Raw genomic sequence first — 23,456 nt, forward strand, 5'->3', positions numbered from 1 at the left:
TAGATGATAGATGAATGGATGATATATGGATAATAGATAGATGGATGATAGATAGCTAATTGATTGATGGTGATAGATATATAGATAGATGGATGATAGCTAATTGATTGATGGAGATAGATGATAGATAGATGGATGATAGATAGATGACAGATAGATGGATGATAGTCTAGATAGATGGATGATTGATGGAGATAGATTATATTTATAAATGATTGATGGAGATAGATAGATGATAGACAGACATGAGTTACAGGTAAACACCTACGTATTTATTTAGTAATTTGTGTTTGTAAACTATGTAAAAGACATGACCTTTACTCCCCTGTGTTACTGAATTTGCAATTGTACAGCGATCTGTATTTTGCGTATTCTTATTATAAAATAATGTTATAGCAAAACAACGAGCGCCAGTTTTATTCTTAATTTCCAGTACTGCTACAAGCTCAAAGTACACACGTAGGCAAGAGTAGGACATTATACCAACGCCTCTCCGACACCACCGAATACCCATCGACCAGGTGCCAGTTGTTTGCCTATTTCTTGGTTTACCTGGGCTGTCTCAAGCTCAACAACAAAATAGCTGTCATTCTAACCACCAATCAAAAGCAAGAAAACACTGCGGTGGGTGTGGCTTTAGGGTATCTGCAGCAGAGAGCGCGCCTGCCTTTAGGTGTCGGAATCTGGAGTGCGGACGTGCTGTGATTGGGGCCGCGCTTTGAGGGGGCGGGGCCTGTGAGTTCTTGCTGCGGCTACTGCAGGAGAAGGCCGATGTGCATATTTTTGCTTCCTTTCGTTATCTTCTATAATTCATTCCTTGCTCTGCTTTTTTCTTCTGAGCACTGTACGGTGGTTATGTGCACCCTTATTTGCATATATGTATAGCTGAGTTTAACCAGCTTGCTAATTTCCCTTAATAATTAATTAATTATTTGCAAGCTTTACCTACCATGGTTACATCATAATATTTATTATGTAGCTGCTTTTATTTTGGACTTTGGTTTGTCACTTTACTGCTCACCTTCCTTCGGGAGAGCATCATGAGGCTGTGTAGGACCCTGCTAAAAAATGCATTACCCAATCAGATCGAGTATTACTCTAAGTTCTCCCCTTCCCCTCTCTCCATCAAGCAGTTCCTGGACTTTGGTAAGTTTTTGTTTAACACTTTTTGTTGCATCTTCATTGATGGCTGACAATCTAACAATTCAATAGTATTATCTGAAAATATTTGCAACAAGCTTGTTTATTTGCCCCGAAGTCCTCTAGCTTTATAGGCCTGAATGTTTTCATATATATTTATTTTTTTATATTCTATACAATTCTGTATACATGCATATCAAACTCATAAGTCTTCTAGGACACAATATAGGATATATGTAGAGGAATTTTAAAAAGCAAAATAATAATGTAGACTTGTTCCATGCAAGAATTATGTAGCATTTTACTTTCTCTTTCTTCCCTCTCTCCCTATGTATCAAAATATTAGAACCACTTTCATAAAGAGATAAAGAAGGTATTACTTTTTTATCAATGACTTGGGGGGAAGTTGTTTCTGACATTTTCCATAAAGCAGCCTATTTTTTTTAAATTATTATTAGTAGTAGTAGTAGTAGTCGCTCTTACTTTTACAATATTTTTAAATGGTGCATATCTATGCAAAATATTTTTTAGACAATTAAATCCAGATCCTCAGTAGTATTATCTATCATATTATAGTGCCATAATAACTATGTATGGCAAAAAAAATTGTTCAACACAGAATTTAAGTTCTCATTCAAACACCCCAATAGTATGTACTCAAGCTCTACTAGAGGAGTCACAACACCGCCTACCTTACTTAGGAGCATATCAGTTAACAACAGGTGGTTCAGATTTTTTTGGGGGAGCACACAGTGTACATACTGAAAGCTAAAACCAGGGATTTCCATGTTTTGTTGTATTTCAGTTAGAATGTAAATTCTCACGTGATCACAATTCTAGCCAGTTTGTTAACTGATATATATTTATGTGATACATAAATATGTTCTTAACAACTTGCAACAAATGGCTAAGGTTTCTCAAAAAACAGAACATTATATACCCCTTGGATGTGAACAACTGACACCTGAGCTACATGTATTTTACATGATGTGATCATTTCTGCTTGATCTCTAACACATGAACAATAAAGAAACAAGAATTTATTTACTGCCTGTGGTTGAATCTGAAGTTTCAGGCAGGAGTGGACTGAATTGGGTATCTGTGGATTCATGAAAACATTGTGGCAATTTTATATTTCATACTAACATCACATGCAGAATTATGATGTTACTTATTTATAGACACATTTTTAATGTGTTTACAAACTATCTTTTAGTGTAAATGACTCAACTTTTAAGGGCTATGTATAGCAACCAGACTGATTTTTAAAAGGTCACTAAATGATCGTACACATAGCAATGCATTTGCTTCATGGTACTGTAACATGTTCTCATTGTAAGCTACTAGCTAGTACCCCTCAATTATTATGCAAACGTGTGTTAACCCAGTGTGTGCATAGCAATTCACCGCCCAAAGCTGGCAGGTTGTTTATCAGCTAAGGCCAACAGGCTGTACAGCAAATCAGACACCTTTCCCATGTAGCAATAACAGAGTGCTGGGACTTGTCTGTACCACCCTCCCAACAGAATAAAACAAATTGTGCTTTACAGCCCCATTTCTTTAAGTTTGTTTATTTTGTGTGCTGTGTATTGTTTCACTACAGCACTTGTGTGGCATATCATTTAACCCTATGGTGCTTTTAGAGGGGCTCTATGGAGCAGGTGATGTAGTTTATATTAGATTTGAAAAAACTGTCTTGGCTATATATGGATATAAGGGAGAGTTGCTGACCATTTATTGGGTAAACAAACATTAAAGGGATATTGAACCCACATGTTTTTCTTTCACGATTCAGATAGAGCATGCAATTATAAGCAACGTTCTAATTTACTCCTATTTTCAATTTTCTTTGTTCTCTTGGTGACATGCAGAATATGCACTGGTATTAGATTGTTTCTTTAGTGTTCCTTTGAATCTTGTGGTCAGTGTACCTGGTCTGGCCAGGGTCATTACCCAAACCTATAAAACTTAAAATGTACTACAATTGAACTAGAAATGCAGAGCAAGCATAACTTTCTAAATAAATATAAACTGCTGATCAGCACAAATCCATTATACAAAACGTATGCTATAGTATGTGCTACCAAGACTGAATATACTCCTGTTTTAGATTTTATATTTTTTTTGCATATTGCTGTAAAACAGTTAAGCACATGGTAAAGTCATCTTCAGAGGAGCAATGCATTGCGGGTCTGTAGATGAAAACAGCCATTGATTCAATGAAGAGAGGCATATGTGCATAGCCACAAATTGCCATCTATCTTCAGCTTTAGTGCAAACTATCATTGCTCTCAAGATATCTATGTGTTTAGCCAATTTCCAGGGTAAAACACATTTATATACAAGCAAATTGCAAATGTAAAATATTCAAGTTCCGCACTTTAATGTACCTTTAACTCCACTCATGAGAATATGAACTTTTGGGAATGAGACAGTTTATGTTCGTTAAAATAACTACATCACATAAACTTAGTTTAGCTTTAAGCTGTTTTTAACAAAATACATGTGAAAAAGTAGATTACGTAGCTTTGTGAAGACTGTTAGGAGCCTTGATGATGAAAGGAAATAAATGGGACAGAAATACTTGTAACAGTTATTCTTTTGCAGAGTTTTTCTGTGATAGGTGTTTAGGATAAATTCATGGCAAATTGTTTTTGGAAAATGATATGCTGTAATTCCTTCGAATTTTAAGACTAGCTACCCAGCACCTCTATGTGCGACCTGCAGAGCACTGCTAGTCTTGAGTTTAAACTGCTACTGATCGAATCAGAAGCGACAGTTACATGTTGGATTGTGTGACTAGCCCTGCTGACTGCCAGTTTTCACTAGTGACCAGCAGTGCTCTGTGGGTCTTGAGCTGTACTTCTACTGTGGGTTTAACCCCTTTGTGGGGGTTAAATACTTAGAATTGCATGTTGCTAGTCTTAAAATCACATGAGCTAATGAATTAGAGTATATACTTTTTCAACTATAATGGCCTTTTTAATCATGTACATGAATTTCTAATTTCTAAAAGAACTGATTTATTGTATGGCACATACAGATTATGCATGTTTCTTGGTGTAGCAGGTCATATCTGATTTTAGCAGATTATGTATTGTAATCAAGCATTTTGGCTACCGAAATGCATGTTTTTAGTTATATGGCTAGATTTATAGACTCTCATGAGTTTAATAACAATTCTAATAAACCTCCAATCAGTGTGTGAGTCATATGACACGCTTGAAGTCCAGCCCTTTGAAAGCCCTTAGGAAGCACAAGTAGAGAGTGGATGGAACTGCTCTAAATTATGATTCTAAATATGTTTTTATAAAATATATACATATACACTTTTTTTTTACAAAAATAATTATGCTGTTTTGCTTGTACATTTAATATATTTTATATTGCAAAATTCTAAAATTTACCATCACTTTAAGTTAGTGGGCGTTCTTGCCATGGACAGGTAGCATGAGGTTCCCAACACATGAGATCTCGCATATCAAATGCAAACCGCTAGCAAAGTGGAAAAAACAATAATTACAACTGCAGCCCTTCAGAAGAAACACATTTTAAAAACAGTTTGTGTAAATATTTTTAATTGTAAAATACTTGCATATCTGTATTATTATGGAAAAGTGGTCTCACTGGACAGAGTGAAAGGTGTCTGGGTGGTCTCACAGACAAGAACTAGAGGTAAGGTGTTCTGGGCATTCTAGAGTCTTTGTCAGGATTTTCAGCTACACTTAAAGGGACAGTAAACTCATAAAATGTTATTGTTTAAAAAGATAGATAATCCCTTTATTACCCATTCCCCAATTTTGCACAGAAAACATGGTTATATTAGTACACTTTGTACCTCTGTGATTACCTTGTATCTACGCATATTCTAAAAGCCCCCTGATCACATGACTTTTTATTTATTATCTTTTAACTTGCAATTAAGCCAATTAGTGCTGTGTTGTGCACAACCTACAGGCGTGAGCACAATGTTATCTATATGGCTCACATGAACGAGCACTCCCCTGTTGCGAAAAGCTAATAAAAAAGCATGTGATCATGAGGCTGTCTTTAGTGACTTAGAAACAGACAGAAATTTATAGAGGTTTAAAGGTTATAAAGTATATTAATATAAACATGTTGGCTATGTAAAGCTGAGGAATGGGTAGTAAAGGCATAAGCTATCTTTTTAAACAATAACAATTTTTTTGTTGACTGTCCCTTTAAGCCCAGCGTGCAGAATTCATAATGGCGCTTTTACCGTTATGAAGTATTTAGTCTCACAGTCTTATCTCGCTATTTCAGAACTGACAATGTCTGTTTTGTTTCTCTTTAACTGTTCAAGTTTTCTTTTGTTGACAAAGGGAGTTTTTTTATTTTATTTTATTCTGAAATGTTTTAAAGGTGTTTTTGTGGTGCTGGTACTCGTTAAATGGAGTTATTTCATACAGCAAAAGGTGCACAGTTATCAGATAGGTACTGCTCCACTGATTATAAGAGAGCGGTTTGAAACTCGAGGATGCGTTGTAGGGCGGATATTATTTATTTTAAATTCCGCAATGATCAAGTAGCATTGTTTCATCAAGGTTCCTGGTTGCAACCGTCGGGGTGCTACTATACTCTCCAGTTGATGTAAGGTACCAGTCGTACATTATCTTGCAGAGGGAGATACATTTTCTGAAATATCTATGGCTAGGGTACCACTTATTATCACATCCTGAAGTTGAACTGGGGTCTTCAGCTTTCTGGGCTGCTGCTTTGCTGCTGTGCCACTTGTAGACTTTACAAAAAAATAGTTCTTCAGTAGAGTGTATTAATTAAGTTACAAGCCAGAAGCAAAATTCTGGGAGCCGTTGCACCAGATATTTGTCAAACTCTGCTTTAACCACTTTTCTACTGAGTTGTTTCTACAATTTTGTGCTTAGGTTGTTTCTTTAATCTGTGTTTATTGTTTTAGTTTTATTTTGTTACAGAAACATTACTAAAGACGGACAATAATGTTATAATTTATAGTCCAATAGGGGGGGAGTTAAAGGGGGTGGGAGATATTTGCTGGGATATGCGTTTGATCAGTTTTAATGTATGTTTTATGTGTTCCAAATGAGCCATTTCATCTGCTAGAGTGTATTCAATTTTTAAAGATGGCTCATTGACCTTTATTTTGTAATTTGAATAAGCTGCTTTTGCCTGTTTTACCACATCTATACTGAAAATGTCAAATACTTAAAGGGACAGTCTAATCAAAATTAAACTGTCATGATCCAGATAGGGCATGCCATTTTAAACAACTTTCCAATTTACCTTTTATCATCAAAATTGCTTTGTACTCTTGGTATTCTTTGTTGAAAGCTAAAACTAGTAGACTCATATGCTAATTTCTACGCCCTTGAAGACCGCCTCTTATCTCAGTGCAGTTTTTCACAGCTAGACAGCGCTAATTAATGTGTGTCATATAGATAACCTTGTGCTCACTGCACTGATTGGCTAAAGTCAAAAGAGCTGAAATGAGGGGCAGTCTGCGGAGGATTAGGTACAAGGTAATCACAGAGCTAAAAAGTTTATTAATATAACCGTGTTGGTTATGCAAAACTGGGGAATGGATAATAAAGGGATTATCTATCTTTTCAAACAATACAAATTCTGGGTACTCTGTCTCTTTAAATAAAGGTTATAAAAAACTATGTAAACAAGAAGGTTTAGAAGTAATCACGCTTTCAGTGGGGCATGGGTCAGAGAGATAATAATAAAATGTCAATTTTCTATTGTTCTCTTCAAGTATTGGTCTAACTTTGTATACAGTGAGACAAAATAAGGAGAAGTTTGTGTAAATATAGAGATATAAGCTAAATAGATATGCTCTTCCTGCAAGATCAGCCCATTTAGTTGGGTTGTGGTTTCAATTATCAGAGACTGATATTTATTTTACACAAATATACTTAAAGAAGCAATTTTCCATACATAATTTTGCAGCAGGTATAACTAGTAACTGGAAATACATTAAGGGACTGGAAATACATTTCAGTACAGTGTCCCAAAAGGCTTTCTTTAAAAAAAAAAAAAGTAGGATGCATATGAAAGAGCAGTAATTAAACAAATGAAAATATTTTTTAAAGAGAATCCACATATTGAATCCAGCATAAATACATATTTTATGTCTAGGGGTTTCTACTGACTGGCAGATAATGAAAACTCCCCACAGTTCTGTTAGTCATTGTTAATGGGAAAGAAATAGGAGAGAAAATATATAAAGATATGTTATTTCTATCTGCAGACCTTGTTTCAATTATTAGGTCAATAGAGGTTGTTGTGCACAGGCATTATAGTGATACAGTAACAGAAAAACCCACACTAGTAAGAAATGCCTATGAGCCAAAGTGAAAATAAGTTTTAAATGAATGATACACTTGAACACATAAAATGTTTATTGATAATAATTTTAAAACAGACTGCCTAAGTAATTGGTGCCCTGCAACGAGTTAAAAACACTGCAATACTGGTCAAGCAAGTCAAGCAAGTCAACAGAGTGATATTCAACTTATTTAGTTATAGTCAGTCTTAACTATGAGGTAACTTGTACAAGCTGATATATTGTATTGTATCCAGGAATATATATGACCCAAAGAGTGAGATAAATTCATTGCACAATAATTGCGTTCTCTGTTAGGAATCAAAGGTAAACACTATTGGGGATAATGATATGCAGGCTTCTAAGCAGCATGCCCCCTTTTCCTATACTTAACATTGTCAATTTTAAATAAAGTTGCGCCGTGACGTCATTGCGCGTGATGTCACCGTGCATAACGTGAATCCCCGGCAATGCCTGTCACTATACAGGCCCGATCACCATGGTAGGAGCGGGTGGAAGCCCCCAGATCTCCTTCAAGGTGGGAGAGTGCTAGCGACGCCTCTGAGCCGTCGTTAGCACCTGAGTGGGAAACTCTGCGATGGCTCAGAGCCGTCATTAGCACTGAAAGGGTTAAAATAAAGTTTAGTCAAAGTGAGGCTAAGATATAACAGCCCTTGTGGACTAGTAAGGTTACAAATAATATTCCTAGTTGTATTTAAACTGAATTCTAGTGTTAAAGGGACTCCAAAATTGTTATTGTTAATCACTTTACCAATTCCCCTGTTTTGCATAACCAACACTGTTATATTTACCTCTGTAATTACCTTGTATCTAAGCCCCTGCAAACTTCCCCCTTATTTCAGTTCTTTTGACAGACTTGCATTTAGCCAATCAGTGCCCTCTCACTTGTAAATCCACGGGCGTGGTCACAATGTTATCTGTATGGCACGCATAAATCTAGCTGTGAAAAACTGTCAAATGCATTGAAATAAGGGGCGGCCTTTAAGGTTTTAGAAATTAGCATATGAGCCTACCTAGGTTTAGCTTTCAACAAAGAATACCAAGAGAACAAAGCAAATTTGATGATAAAAGTGAATTTGAAAGTTGTTTAAAATTGCATTTACCTATCTGAATCATGGAAGTTTCATTTTGACTAGACTGTCCCTTTAACAAAGTTAACAAGTTAAACTGAGAGGTCTAACTACCGCCCTCGCTTTCCGCGAGGAATGTGGCAGTATAAGTTATTAAATTAGATTTGAATTTCGTAATTTGTATTGTTAACCAGTAAAGAGCAAGTTAAAAATTAAAGAAAGTCCCATTTTGTACAATCTGATACAATATATCAACTTGTATAATTTATCTCATAGTTAAGACTGAATATCTATACTATAATTGCGTTTGTAATGTCCGTTGCCGTCGGCAGTTGCGCACGCATCTTTAAAGGAATGTTGACAGCGCGAGGCAACCAAACAGGGTGGACTCTTTCACCACCCTGCCATTTTCGGAATCCACCGGGATGCAGCGAAGACAAACGGAGTACTAAAATTTTTTTTTTTAAAAATGCCCGCAATAAGTATGAAAAAAACACCTTACCGCACGCAATAAGTAAAAAAAACAAAAAACTAACCGCCCGTACAAAGTATTAAGAAAGAAAGAAACTAACCGCATGCACAAAGTATTAAAGGGATAGTAAACACCAAAAATGTTATTGTTTAAAAAGATAGATAATAACTTTATTTACCATTCCCCAGTTTTGCATAACCAACACTGTTATAGAAATATACTATTTACCTCTGTAATTACCTTGTATCTAAGCCTCTGCAGACTGCCTCCTTATCTCAGATCTTTTGACAGACTTGCATTTCAAGCAATTAGTGCTGACTCTTAAATAACTTCACGTGCATGAGCACAATGTTATCTATATGAAAAACATGAACTAACGCCCTCTAGCTGTGAAAAACTGTCAAATGCAACCAAATTAGAGGCGGCCTTCAAGGGCTTAGAAATTAGCATATGAGCCTACCTAGTATTAGCCTTCAACTAAGAATAACAAGAGAACAAAGCAAATTTGATGATAAAAGTAAATTAGATAGTTGTTTAAAATTACATGTCCTATCTGAATCATGAAAGTTTAATTTGGACTTTAGCATTCCTTTAAGAAAAAAAAACTACCTAATAAAATTATTAACCCCTAAATCCGCAAACCCCAACATCGCAAACTACCTAATACATTTATTAACCCCTTAACCGCCAACCCCCCACAACAAATTAAACCTAATTTACCTATTAACTCCTACACCGCCAACCCCCACAACACAAAAAACGAATTTAATGACTAAGCCCCCTAACGTAACACCCCCTAAATTAACCCCTTAATTACAATAAAAATAAACTACATTACAATAAATACAATAAATCTAATTACAGAAAATAAAAAGGCTAACATTACAAAAAATAATAAACACATAATCCAAAAAAATTAAACCTAATCCCTATGAAAATAAAAAGCCCCCCTAAATAGAAACACCCCTTAATCTAATGCTAAACTACAAATAGCCCTTAAAAGGGCCCTTTGTAGTTCATTGCCCTAATTTAAACAGCTCTTTTACATTAAAAATAAACAAAGTCCCCCCTAACAGTAAACCCCCCCTACCCACCAAACCCCCCAAAATAAAGAAAACTAACATTAAGAAACCTAATCTACCCATTGCCCTGAAAAGGGCATGTGTATGGGCATTGCCCTTAAAAGGGCATTCAGCTCTTTTTTTTTACTGCCCTTAACCCCTTAACGACCAAGGACGTACGCCACACGTCCTCAAAAAAAATGCAGTTAATGACCGAGGACGTGTGGCGTACGTCCTTGGTCTGGAAAGCAGCTGGAAGCGATCCTGCTCGCTTCCAGCTGCTTTCCGGTTATTGCAGTGATGCCTCGATATGGAGGCATCCTGCAATAACCCCCCTTGGCCATCCGATGCAGAGAGAGCTACACTACAGAAAAGGGCATTTTTGGAAAAAAAAGGCACATTTTTTTACAAAACTGGGTACTGGCAGACAGCTGCCAGTACCCAAGATGGCGCCCATTATTGCAGAGGGGAAGGGTTAGAGAGCTGTTTGGTGGGGGATCAGTGAGGTTGGGGTCTAAGGGCGGATCCTACACATCAGCATATGTAAATATGCTTTTTTTTTTTAAAAAAAAGGGCCAAATACCTTTTATTTTAGTACTGGCAGACTTTCTGCCAGTACTTAAGATGGCGGGGACAATTGTGGGGTGGGGGAGGGAAGAGAGCTGTTTGGGAGGGATCAGGGGGTCTGATGTTTCAGGTGGGAGGCTGAGCTCTACACTAAAGCTAAAATTAACCCTGCAAGCTCCCTACAAGCTACATAATTAACCCCTTCACTGCTAGCCATAATACACGTGTGATGCGCAGCGGCATTTAGAGGCCTTCTAATTACCAAAAAGCAATGCCAAAGCCATATATGTCTGCTATTTCTGAACAAAGGGGATCCCAGAGAAGCATTTACAACCATTTGTGCAATAATTGCACAAGCTGTTTGTAAATAATTTCAGTGAGAAACCTAAAATTGAGAAAAAATTAACGTTTTTTTTAATTTAATTGCATTTGGCGGTGAAATGGTGGCATGAAATATACCAAAATTGGCCTAGATCAATACTTGGGGTTGTCTACTACACTACACTAAAGCTAAAACTACCCCAAAAAGCTCCCTACATGCTCCCTAATTAACCCCTTCACTGCTGGGCATAATACACGTGTGGTGCGCAGTGGCATTTAGCGGCCTTCTAATTACCAAAAAGCAACGCCAAAGTCATATATGTCTGCTATTTCTGAACAAAGGGGATCCCAGAGAAGAATTTACAACCATTTATGCCATAATTGCACAAGCTGTTTGTAAATAATTTAAGTTAGAAACCAAAAGTTTGTGAAAAAATTTGTGAAAAGTGAACGATTTTTTGTATTTGATTGCATTTGGCGGTGAAATGGTGGCATGAAATATACCAAAATGGGCCTAGATCAATACTTTGGGTTGTCTACTAAAAAAAAATATATACATGTCAATGGATATTCAGAGATTCCTGAAAGATATCAGTGTTCTAATGTAACTAGCGCTAATTTTGAAAAGAAATGGTTTGGAAATAGCAAAGTGCTACTTGTATTTATGGCCCTATAGTTTACAAAAAAAGCAAAGAACATGTAAACATTGGGTATTTCTAAAATCAAGACAAAATTTAGAAACTATTTAGCATGGGTGTTTTTTGGTGGTTGTAGATATGTAACAGATTTTGGGGGTCAAAGTTAGAAAAAGTGTGTTTTTTTCCATTTTTTCCTCATATTTTATATTTTTTTTTATAGTAAATTATAAGATATGATGAAAATAATGGTATCTTTAGAAAGTCCATTTAATGGCGAGAAAAACGGTAAATAATATGTGTGGGTACAGTAAATGAGTAAGAGGAAAATTACAGCTAAACACAAACACCTCAAAAATGTAAAAATAGCCTTGGTCACAAACGGACAGAAAATGGAAAAATGCTGTGGTCATTAAGGGGTTAAAAGGGCATTCAGCTCTTAAGTTTTGCCACAAAAAAACCCTACTCTAAAAAAACAACCCCCCCCCCCCCCCAAATAGGTACTCACGGTTTCAGAAGCCCGGCGGAGAAGGTCTTCTTCCAGGCAGGTCCATCATCTTCATCCACAGCGAAGACGGCGTGGAGCGGAAGTCCGGAGTGGTCTTCTCAGAAGTGTTGATCCTCGGTGGCAGTCATCGGCTATTGGTAGTTTAGTATTAGATTAGGGGGTGTTTTTATTTTGGGGGGATTTTTTATTTTTATAGGGGTATTAGTTTAGGTTTAATTTTATTATTTTTGATAGCTTTTTTTTTTTTTCTGTATTACTATTTTTTATTTTTTGTAGCTTGGGGAGCTGTATTTACAACACATAGACTGCCCTCTGGGCAGGCTTATCAACTAGTGACTAAATAAGTTGAATATCACTCTGTTGACTTGCATGACCAGTATTGCAGTGTTTTTAACTTGTTGCAGGGCAGCAACTCCTTAGGCTGTCTGTTTTAAAATTATTATCAATAAACATTTTAGGTTTATGTTTCAAGTGTATCATTCATTTAAAACTTATTTTCACTTTGGCTCATAGGCATTTCTTACTAGCGGGGGCTGCCGCTATTCTGTTACTGTTAGTCATTGTGTTAATGCTTGTGGATGTGTATTCCTTTGCTCTGTTTTAATCAGATTGTGAACACAACCCAAAAAAATTGCACTTTTTCAGATTTTTTTTCCCTTCACATTATGTATAGTCTGGGCTATGTGTGTGTATGAGGGCTGCAACTGTATTGACGATTGATTTGAAACCCATGTGGGGGGAAATTGGAAAGTCTTAAAAGTAAAACTAAATGACCCCTTTGTGATCAAATTGATAACGCATGGTCTATTAGTCATTAGAGATCTATTGGTAAATGACAATTCACCTTTTGAGCAAATTTGGTTTAAAGCATTCTGGTTTTAATGAATGGCAGGTAAATTGGACTAGTTCTGAATAACTGTTGTACTTAATAAATAAAAAGGCAGTTGTGAGTATCTAAATATTGCCCCAAGCAGTCTTAGCAAGTGCACAAGTGTGTTCTTTAGAGAACGATAAACAGAAGAATTTCCTGTTCCTCTAGTAGTTTATATTCTTTAAAGGGACAGTCTACTTGATTTTTTTTTATTGTTTAAAAAGACTGATAACTCATTTAACTAACCCATTCTCCAGCTTTGCATAACCAACATAGTTATTTTAATATACTTTATAACCTTTAAGATTGCCTGTTTCTAAGCCCCTGCTGGCCGCCCCTTTTCTCATTGCTTTTTATTTGCTTTTTAAATCTTGCGCAACAGCCAGACAGTTTTAGCTCATGTGTGTTAAATTGTAAAAAGCACTGAGGTAAGGGACAATCTGAGGGGCTTAGATACAAGGTAATTATAGGGCTAAAAAGTATATTAATATTACCGTGTTGGTTAAGCAAAACTGGGGAATGGGTAATAATCTATCTTTTTAAACAGTACATTTTTTTAAGTAGCCTGTCCCTTTACATCATGAAAAAAATTAAACTTTCATAGAAAACTTTCTCCTTTCCTAATTGCCAGCCCATACCTCTGGGAACCTGCCATTTAGTATATTTTGTTGAAAATAATTAGATTTGCAGAATGGAGGAGCAGTTGGATCTGTGCCCCAATTGTCACATTTTGGATACCCCCTATCATTTCGTAAAAAAATGCTTTACTTTTGCAACTTATATAACTATTCAAATTAAATTGTTCTATTGTTATTTCGGTATGTATCCCTTTAACAAACTACAAAATACTTGGAGCATGTTTAGATTTCCATTTTGTTAAAGGGACACTAAACCCACATTTTTTCTTTAATGATTCAGATAGGGAATGCAATTTTAAGCAATTTTCTAATTTACTCCTACTATCAATTTTTCTTCGTTCTCTTGCTATATTTATTTAAAAAGCAGGAATTTAAAGCTTAGTAGCCAGGCCATTTTAGATTCAGAACCCTGGATAGCACTTGCTTATTGGTAGATACATTTAGCAAACCAATAAAGCAAGCATAACCCAGGTTCTCAACCAAGAATGGGCTGGCTCTTAAGCTTTACATTCCTGCTTTTTAAATAAAGATAGCAAGAGAACGAAGAAAATTTGATTATAGGAGTAAATTAAAAAGTTGCTTAAAATTGCATGCTCTATTTGAATAATGAAAGAATAAATTTGGGTTTAGTGTCCCTTTTCTATCAGGTTGCGACCTAATATTGCTGTATTAATCAATGTATTATTGGCAAGGCTACCGGCAGATTCCCAGAGGTATGAGCTGGCAATTAGGATAGGAGATTTTTTTTTCTCTCCTCCCCTTATTCCATGGAACTCGACTTCAGTAAACAGGGAGACTTTTTAGAGATGATAGTTTTTTTTGTGTGGATTATACGCATTATGTTGGCAAAAGTTTTCCTTTGTCTGTTTTTTCTCATCATAATGTTATTTGAACCCTGTGACTTGAGATGTCATATGTTAATTTTGCTCAGGTGTTTCTTGGGTTTATACCGTAATTTTGTTTTATGTTTTGATCCTTTGCTTGTGATAAAATAATAAAAAAAAAATAAAAAAAACGATTTCATTGAGGATATTTTTGCACTTACGTGCAGCCTGTTTCATCAGGCATTGTATAGCACATTACTATGGACACTACCTTAGTTACATTTCTGTGATCTCAGCAAAACAAATAACTACTCCTCCTCATTGCTGTGGGTGTGGCCAAAAAGATGTATAAGGTATTAGCTATTCTTCATTTAGGGCAACAGAATAAATCATACATGAACAATTAAAAAGTAAACATTTTAGATTCCTTTAAGTTCTGTGTATCATCTAAAGAGACATTACACACATCTTGCATTTGTGTAAAAATTGTGCTTTTCCTATGCTCCCTAACAAAATGGGAATTCTGTAACCTAGATGATCTTCAAAATTCAGTAAACTAGATAATCTTCAAAAGTGACTGTTGTAACATTTAATAAAATGTTATTAATAAATGATGGTTCTCAGTCTGTTTTGCTATATGAGACCCTTATTTGTTTTAATTCTGTTATGACATCTTGACGGATGCTCCAATGTCACAATGAGAGAAAACTAAAATACTGGGGAGCTCATTGTGTAATGTGTTTGTCAGTTCTGGTAGTGTGGATTTATTGCATGTCTCAGAACATGTAACATAAATTGTAACTTTATGAATGGACTTCCCCACTGGCGTCTACATTTCTTTCTACAAAATAAAATATCCTCACTGCCTGTCTTGTTCAGTAAATGATTTATCTAAGAACCTTGTTATTAAAGGTACAGGGAACCCAATTTTTTGATTCAGATAGAGCACACAATTTTAAACAACTTAACAATTTACTTATATTGCTGCATTTGCTTCATTCTTTGGTATCCTGCTTTGAAGGAGCAATGTACTACTGGGAGCTAGCTGAACACAATTTATGTGACAATTGTAAGAGGCATATATGTGCAGCCACTAAATCCGCAACTAGCTCCTTGTGGTCCATTGCTGTTCCTGAGCCTACCTAGTTATATTTTTCAAAAAATTATACAAAGAGAAAAAGGCAAATTAGATAATAGAAAAAAATGGAAAGTTGATTAAAATGGCATGCTCTAGCTAAATCTTGAAAGCTTCATTTTAACGCAACTGTCCCTTTAATTGCTATTTTCATGTTGTGTTCCTGTTCTTTTATATTAGCTCTTGGATGGTGACCAAACCTGTAGAGATATTTGGCAAGGGAAGAAGAAGTGTGACCTTCACAGGCAGCAAGGGAATGTTTTAAGTCAGCTCTGAACTAATCTAAGATCATCAGGCACTGACTTATTATTTAATATACTCAGGCTTGAATGTCCTTGACAATATCTGTGAAATCAACTTGTCCTTTGTTGCAACCAAAGGGTTAATGTACATCTAGCTTCCATAAATTCACATTGTTTACTGTTCCTTTTTAGGACACATGCTGGCCTTTCTTTAGACATAAAGAGAGTGTAAATTCATTATATAGATTTAGCATTTAGTAAATATACTGGGAAAAGTACCATACATGCTAATTGACCATGCTTGTCATTGTGTATGGTTAATTGCTTTCGCTTCAGATTCACAACACTTTAACAACAACAACAAAGGTTTAACAATATAAAGTAATAAGTGATACTCACCCTCCTCATGATCTGCTATTTGTATTTATATTAGCAGAATAACACACCTCTCTTATAATTGGACTTTAATGAAAATGTTATGGAGTGTAACAGAGTGTGAGTTCCAAACGGGGTACTTAGGATGGTGCACAGAAGCCACTATGTAAAATAGAGGTGTGTGGTATTAATTTGCAACTGAAACTTTGTAACCACAAGTAAAAATGTACATACAAAAATCAGCCACTAATGAATAATGCTCAATGTATACAACAAAAATAGCTGGCTCTCCAGTTAATAGAGAATACAGATGCACTCTAAAGAGCAGTATCTACTTCAGGAATGTCATACACTGCTCACTGACATAAATTAAACTGTAATGTGTATAGCAGGCTCATATTTCATGACGTAGACGTTTCTATTGTGTCATTAAAAAAAATTGTATGTGCCCTTGCCTCTTGCAGAGTAGTTCAGTAATATATAGCTATATAGTCTATATTACATATACCGGTAGTTAGCTAGCTGCCTACAATGTAAATCTATATGAACACACACAAATATGTAAAACATAGAATACAAATGATATAAAGTCGTAGGCATTATATCTTTGATCAAGACAGCATATAGATATCAAGTAACTGCCAATGGCAGGGCATCTGTAGCTGACACTACAGAGGTTAATTGTAACAAGTATTGGAATAAGCATTGACAAAGGAAATAGTGAAAGCTGTAGTTTGAAATAGAACTATGATAAACTTCTCTTGGAAAATGAACGTGACGATAAAATCTCCCCTTCAGTAGCGGACCTGCTCAACAGAGGGCCCCGGTGCAAAACTGTTTTAGGCCCCCAAAAGGTAACTCAATAGTAAGCAATAATAATAATGTACATGATGTTCTGTATTATGATTTTGATAATATACAGAACCTGCACTAATAAAATGCTTCCCTGTATTAGGAAAGTACACTTTCTGCACATGCCTATGTATAGACTCACTGCTATGGGCCCCCTCCAGCACTTGGGCCCCAGTGCGACTGCACCTGCTGTATCAATAGTAGTTCCACCCCTGCTCCCCTTTTCAAAAACAGATCCGGAATGTTAGAGATATTTTAGATGGAGTTTATTTCATTATTTGTAATGAAGATGCGCTATGACTTACTTTTTAATATAGTTATGAAATTCAAATTCCCCACGCTCTGCCGTGCACTTCAAAAGTCAATTTTTCTGTGAGCTAATGGTTTGAATTGTTGTCCAATTAGCACTCTCCCCATATGGCACTTTTATTGTAGCTATAGAGCTGATTGGAAAACAATTTAAACCTTCACAGACAATTTTGATTTTTGAAGTGGGCGGCGGAGTGTGGGGAATTTGAATTGTATATCTATTAAAAAGTAAGTTATAGTGCATCCTTATTACATCTGATGAATTAATCTCCATCTAAAATATCACTAACATTCTGAATCTGATTTTAAAAAGGGGAAAGTTTTCCATCACTTTTAATATGGGATAATAGAAAGCAGACACAATATTATAAAATGAGAGCCCAGGTTATTCACAGCAGAAAAAAGAAAAAAAAATGTCATGAGGAGGGATGGAGGAAGGAAAAATCAAATCTTTAGGGTGATTTATTAATGTGAATTTTAAAGAAATTAAAAAAACTAAACACAAATTAAATAATGTGTAGAAGAAAATAGACTAGTTCAGATTATGGTTGAATATATAACTGGGCTTAAATTGTATTCTAAGCATGAACCTTAACCATTTTCACCACAATAATACATTTAAACAGCTGGAAAATATTAATAAACTTAACTAAAATAGAAACAGAAAACATTAAAGGGATATAAAACCCAATGGGATTCAGAGCATACCAAAAAAAGTTTCCAATTAACTTCCATTATCAAATTTGCTTAATTCCCATGATATTCTGTGTTTAAGAGATACCTAGGTAGGCATCTGGAACACTACATGGCAGGAAATAGAGCTGTCATCTAGTGCTCTTGCAAATGGATAACATTATTGCAAAACTGCTGCCATATAGTGCTCCAGAAATGTGCCGGCTCCTAAGCATACGTTTCTGCTTTTCAACAAATGATACCAAGAAATCAAAGAATATTTGATAATAGAAATAAATGAGAAAGTTGTATAAAATTACATGCTCTATCTGAATCACAAAATATACATTTGGGGTCTCATATCACTTTAATAATTCACTGCTCAACAATGAAAATGTTTCTGACTTGAAACATTTCCGAGATATAGCCCATTTATCATGATGTAGGCTATGGGTATAGAGTAAAGGGCGTGGCGCTCCTAGCGGCCTAGTAAGGAACCTGGCAAACCTTCCTGATGAGTCACTGTAGGCCATGTTTTGTTTATAGCTTGCATGACGTTCCTTTCATCATTTTCAGTTTTGTGGTTATGCTTTACGTTAAAAGCCAGGATGCTACCTGAGAGGAAAATTTCCACTGCTTAGTGAGGCTAAAGTTAAAGGAATATGAAACCCATTTTTTTTCATGATTCAGATAGAGCATACAATTTAAAACAACTTTCCAATTTATTTCCATTATCAAATTAGTTTTATTCTTTTTGTATACTTTGTTGAAAAGTATATCTAGGTAGGCTCAGAAGCTGCTGATTGGTGACTGCACATATAGTCCTCTTGTCATTGGCTTTAAGCTATCTCCCAGTAGTGCACTACTGCCCCTTCAACAAAGGATACCAAGAGAATGAAGCAAATTAGATAATAGAGGAACATGTTGTTTAAAATTGTATGTGCTATCTGAATCATGAAATATTTTTTTTGTTTCATGTCCCTTTAAGGCAGGAATCTTTGTTGTTCTACAAATTTGTGAACGTATTATGGATGAAAACTTTGGGCGAGTCCTCAAGGGTAATGAGAAAGTGGCTTGGGAAGCTTTTAAAGGTGTTGTGAATGGCTTCTTTGGTAACCGAAGAGCTGGAAACTATGTTGAGCATGCAAACAACCTTCTAGAAAAGTATCAACAATTAAGCTACAACATGTCACTCAAAATCCACTTTCTCGACTCTCATCGGGACTTCTTCTCTGACAACTGCGGTGCAGTGAGTGATGAGCGCGGTAAGTGGTTCCACCAAGATATTTCAGCAATGGAACAAAGATATCAGGGTAGGTGGAATGCTACTATGCTTGCTGACTACTGTTGGACAGTGACAAGTGATGCCCCAGAAGAGAAGTACAAGCGGCAAGCAAACAGAAAGTGCTCTTATGAATTGGCCTCTGTATCAGATAGTACTTTTAATTGCTGTATTTTTTTTTCATTTTGTGTTGTTATTTGTGATTGATTGAATAAAAACAACTTTCATTTATGTTGTATCAAGAAAATATCAGATTTAGGGCGGAGCCTATTTCTGAAGCGGCAGGATGCGTCTTTGTGAAGCTCCTGACTTCAGATTTGTTTTTTGGATAACAATCGATATAATTATCTATTAGAAACCTCTTTAAATCTCCTAACCTGAAAATAGACATAAGCTCCATGCTAACAGTGGAATTCCGGAGCTGATATCCGACTGCAAGCCTAGCCTACGCTCTTCAGAAAAGCCACGAGGATCAACACAGCCACAGGAGATCATGTTGTCTTAGCTTCAATTACAGTGTTGCTTGGGCTGCCGCAAGAATCCCCATCCCCCCAGATAACTGGGTTATAGAGTACATTTGATACTCCAGCAAACTGTTTTTGCACAAGCAATTTAAAGAATCTGTTCAAAGTTAGCCTGAGCCCTAAGTGATCTTTTGGACATATAGTCACCCCAAAGGAGGAAGATTTACTACAGACACACTGAGACCTTAGATCTCGCTATGGATGCGGTAACTAAGTGGGAGAAAGCCGTCCTGCAACTTATCAACAACCACTTCATTGACCTGGAGCGGAAGCTAAATTCCATACTATCGACTACTTAAGATCCCCCCTCAATTGAGGATTCACTCCAAGTTCAGATGGACATAACATGCGAGCAGCCAGGGTCCATTTATAGAGGCCTTAAGTGCCTATGGTAACCTACCGACATGCCCCACACAGCATACCCATCTAGACAAGTCGGAGGGGGATCATATAGCATCTATATTGAATGAGAGCCTTGATCCCTGGGCATGGAGAAATTTCTACGATGAGAAAGGGAAGTGGCTGCAGAAACCCTTTGAAATCCCAGCTATGCTGACGTCGAATTAATTGATGTATGCGGCTGGTCGAGCCGCGGGAAGGCGCCCCCGGGGTGAGACTGGCTCGCATCAAAAGAGATCAGATTTTCCCAGAATGGAGCAGGTGATTCCTAATCTCAAAGCGGTTCACCACAATACTCCACAAAGGGAGTTCACCCATGCTGCACCATCAAAACAGAGGGCTATGAAAGAGGAACCTAATAAAGAGACTATCTATTTAAACCCAACTTGACTTTCGATCAGGGCTGCTTACCTTTTCCTTACCCTGGAGACCACATACAAGGATTTGGTTAAATACACCCCTTCAGAACTGCTTATACTAAATCATGTGTAGTATAACAGATAGTAAGTTGTGTGGACTAATTGACCTAAGCACTTAGCCATGGGTCCTATTAATATGCATGAGTGTTTATATATTTCCCCTACTCCCCACAACCCTCGGGAACCACTTAACAGGAACTGGATAGACTTATAATGACAAGGCTACCATTATTAATGTTAGCTCCATAGCTGTTAATTGATAGTTGTCTTTTTGTTTGTTTGTGTTTTGGTCTAGTTAACCTATGTGCTCAGACTTGTATGCCGGTATTCCAAATGAGTAACTATTTGCCGGAGCAGATATTTTCATGTGGCTTGGGGTTCAGATTACTCTGTTTGGATGCTGGGTCTTTTCTGTGTTTCTGTTATTTGTTTTTATTATTGGTATAGATGTGGTTTCATATATGTGCAATCTACAAGATTCTGTAACTTATATAGTTGTGAAAATGCTTACTGCTAGCACTATGTTATATACTCAATGAGACATGCATTATTTTTACTCTATTTCTATACCACTTCGTTCTAGAGATAAGGTGTAGCTTAAGTGTTACAGAGTTCTAAATGTAAAGATTGACTAACCTAGCCTACTAAATAGCTCAAAGTATTGAGATATATCCCACTAAAATGCACAATTCTATAGTGATTATTTACATGCCTAAGCTACATGCAAAATGCCTAACGACATGTCATAGACAAGAAGTACTAAGTGCTGCTCTCCCCTAGTTTATCTACCCTTCCAGATAACATAAGCGATCATTCCCACTATACATTAGAAAAAGATATAAAGATCTACTCACAATTATATTTAATGTGGTCTTTAACCCCAGGTCCCTCACTGAACTCTTCAGAACTGAGAAACGCCCTAAACGATAACAGCTCAGTTAGTGGTGTTGTGCAAAGTTTCCATGCTCCCATACAACACTAACCAAGCTACGGTTCGCTCCAGTACTTGGTGACCACTGTACCTTGTTAGGTTACCTATATATATCTGTGAGAATAGCTGGTGCCTGGCAACAGGCTTACTTAAAGGGACATAATACTCATATGCTAAATCACTTGAAACTGATGCAGTATAACTGTAAAAAGCTGACAGGAAAATATCACCTGAGCATCTCTATGTAAAAAAGGAAGATATTTTACCTCACAATTTCCTCAGCTCAGCAGAGTAAGTTCTGTGTAAAAAGTTATACTCAGCTGCTCCCAGCTGCAGGTAAAAAAATTAAAATAAATGAAGAAATGAACAGCAGCCAATCAGCATCAGCAGTGCTGAGGTCATGAACTCTTACTGTGATCTCATGAGGTTTGACTTAACTCTCATGAAATTTCATAGTATGCTTCCTTTACCTGATTGGTGAAATAATATGAGAGTGCACGATGCTCATCCCTTCAGATGTCCCAGGACAGACACACTAAAATGCTGCTTAGAAATCCTTTACAATGGGAGGTGGCTACTGAGGAACTTTTGAGGTAAAATATCTTTCTTTTTTACATAGAGATGTTCAGGTGATATTTTCTAATCAGCTTTTTACAGCTATGATGCATCACTTTCAAGTGTTTAAACATTTGGGTATTATGGCCCTTTAATACTATAAACATACCAAGGCCCACTATAAAGCATCTCAATAAGAACAAAAGATATTTGTTAGATAACTATAGGGTTAATAGCTGTCTCTATATAAGATCTGTTTATATGTATTTGCGCACCTTTCAATAGATATAAAATAGATGTTATATTGTATTTTCACTCAGAGACCTCTTTCTCGACTATATATTGGGTCCAGGCTTTACAGTTGCTTCCAAAATATGATACCTATCAGGGTCTAAGAGCGACCCTTTTTGTTTCCCCCCGCCAAAGTGTCCCCACTATTGTTTGATTTATATTCTTGATGGTCCAAGAGAGGCCATTGTATATTATTAGGGGAGTTCATACTCCATAATGTGTTGAAAAAAAAAATATCTAAGGCGGATACCTACTGTTATATACAAGGAAAAACTGAGGTTTGTTTTGTGCTTTATTTCGACACATATGCAGCATTATATATCTAAATACCAATATGTATTATAATACATGCCCTTTAAATATGACTTTTACAATGCCATGCGTAATAATAATCTTGCCAATTGCTATAATTTGTTTCACTTTGGCTTTTCATAAGGCGAAATTGTACTGTTTATATTTTCAACCTCAATAAAAATATTATTAAAGAAAAAACAAACAAACAATGCAATAGCACTTAGTCTGAAAGAAAAAAAATGATCAGATTTTTGTAATATTGCTTTTCACGATGACTATATTACTGAAGCTGTATCTAAAAAAAACTAGAGCTAATAATAAAATTCTGAAGTCGTATTCATTTTTTATTGACCCAAAATTAGTAAACTATGACTATTTTTAGTAAGGTAACATATTAAAAATATTTTTTTGTTGAACAGTGCAATCAAAAATACAAAGAGATCTGCAGGTCATATAGTACTGTATAGTGTGTGAAATTGAGTGGTTTGTAGATAGGAAACTCTGGGCTCAACTGACTATAAACAATACCTCATGCAGTCAATTGGTTAGGACATTATTAGTAAATATCTTTTAAATGTGTACGCTCCTGAGCCTACCAAAGTATGCTCTTATAGAAATAAGCTTATTTTCAACTAAGTATACCAAAAAAGAGGTTAAATGAATAATAGATTCATACTAAAAAAATAAAATCTTATTGTAACATTTTATGGCAATTAATTAATT

The 23,456-nt window shown here is 36.0% G+C and overlaps 1 protein-coding gene across 1 annotated transcript in view; it reads left to right on the forward strand.

Annotated features, from left to right (window-relative positions):
• Window positions 1-708: 708 nt before the first annotated feature.
• PDK3 (pyruvate dehydrogenase kinase 3) overlaps window positions 709-23,456 on the forward strand; it is a 301,385-nt gene continuing 278,637 nt past the window's right edge. Inside the window, exon 1 of the mRNA XM_053706421.1 lies at window positions 709-1,146. Within this exon, the coding sequence (XP_053562396.1) occupies window positions 1,041-1,146 (106 nt within the window). The 5' untranslated portion in view covers window positions 709-1,040. The remainder of the gene's footprint in view (window positions 1,147-23,456) is intronic.

This window comes from Bombina bombina, chromosome 3 (genome assembly GCF_027579735.1).
Source record: "Bombina bombina isolate aBomBom1 chromosome 3, aBomBom1.pri, whole genome shotgun sequence".
In the NCBI taxonomy this organism is placed as follows: Eukaryota; Metazoa; Chordata; class Amphibia; order Anura; family Bombinatoridae; genus Bombina; species Bombina bombina.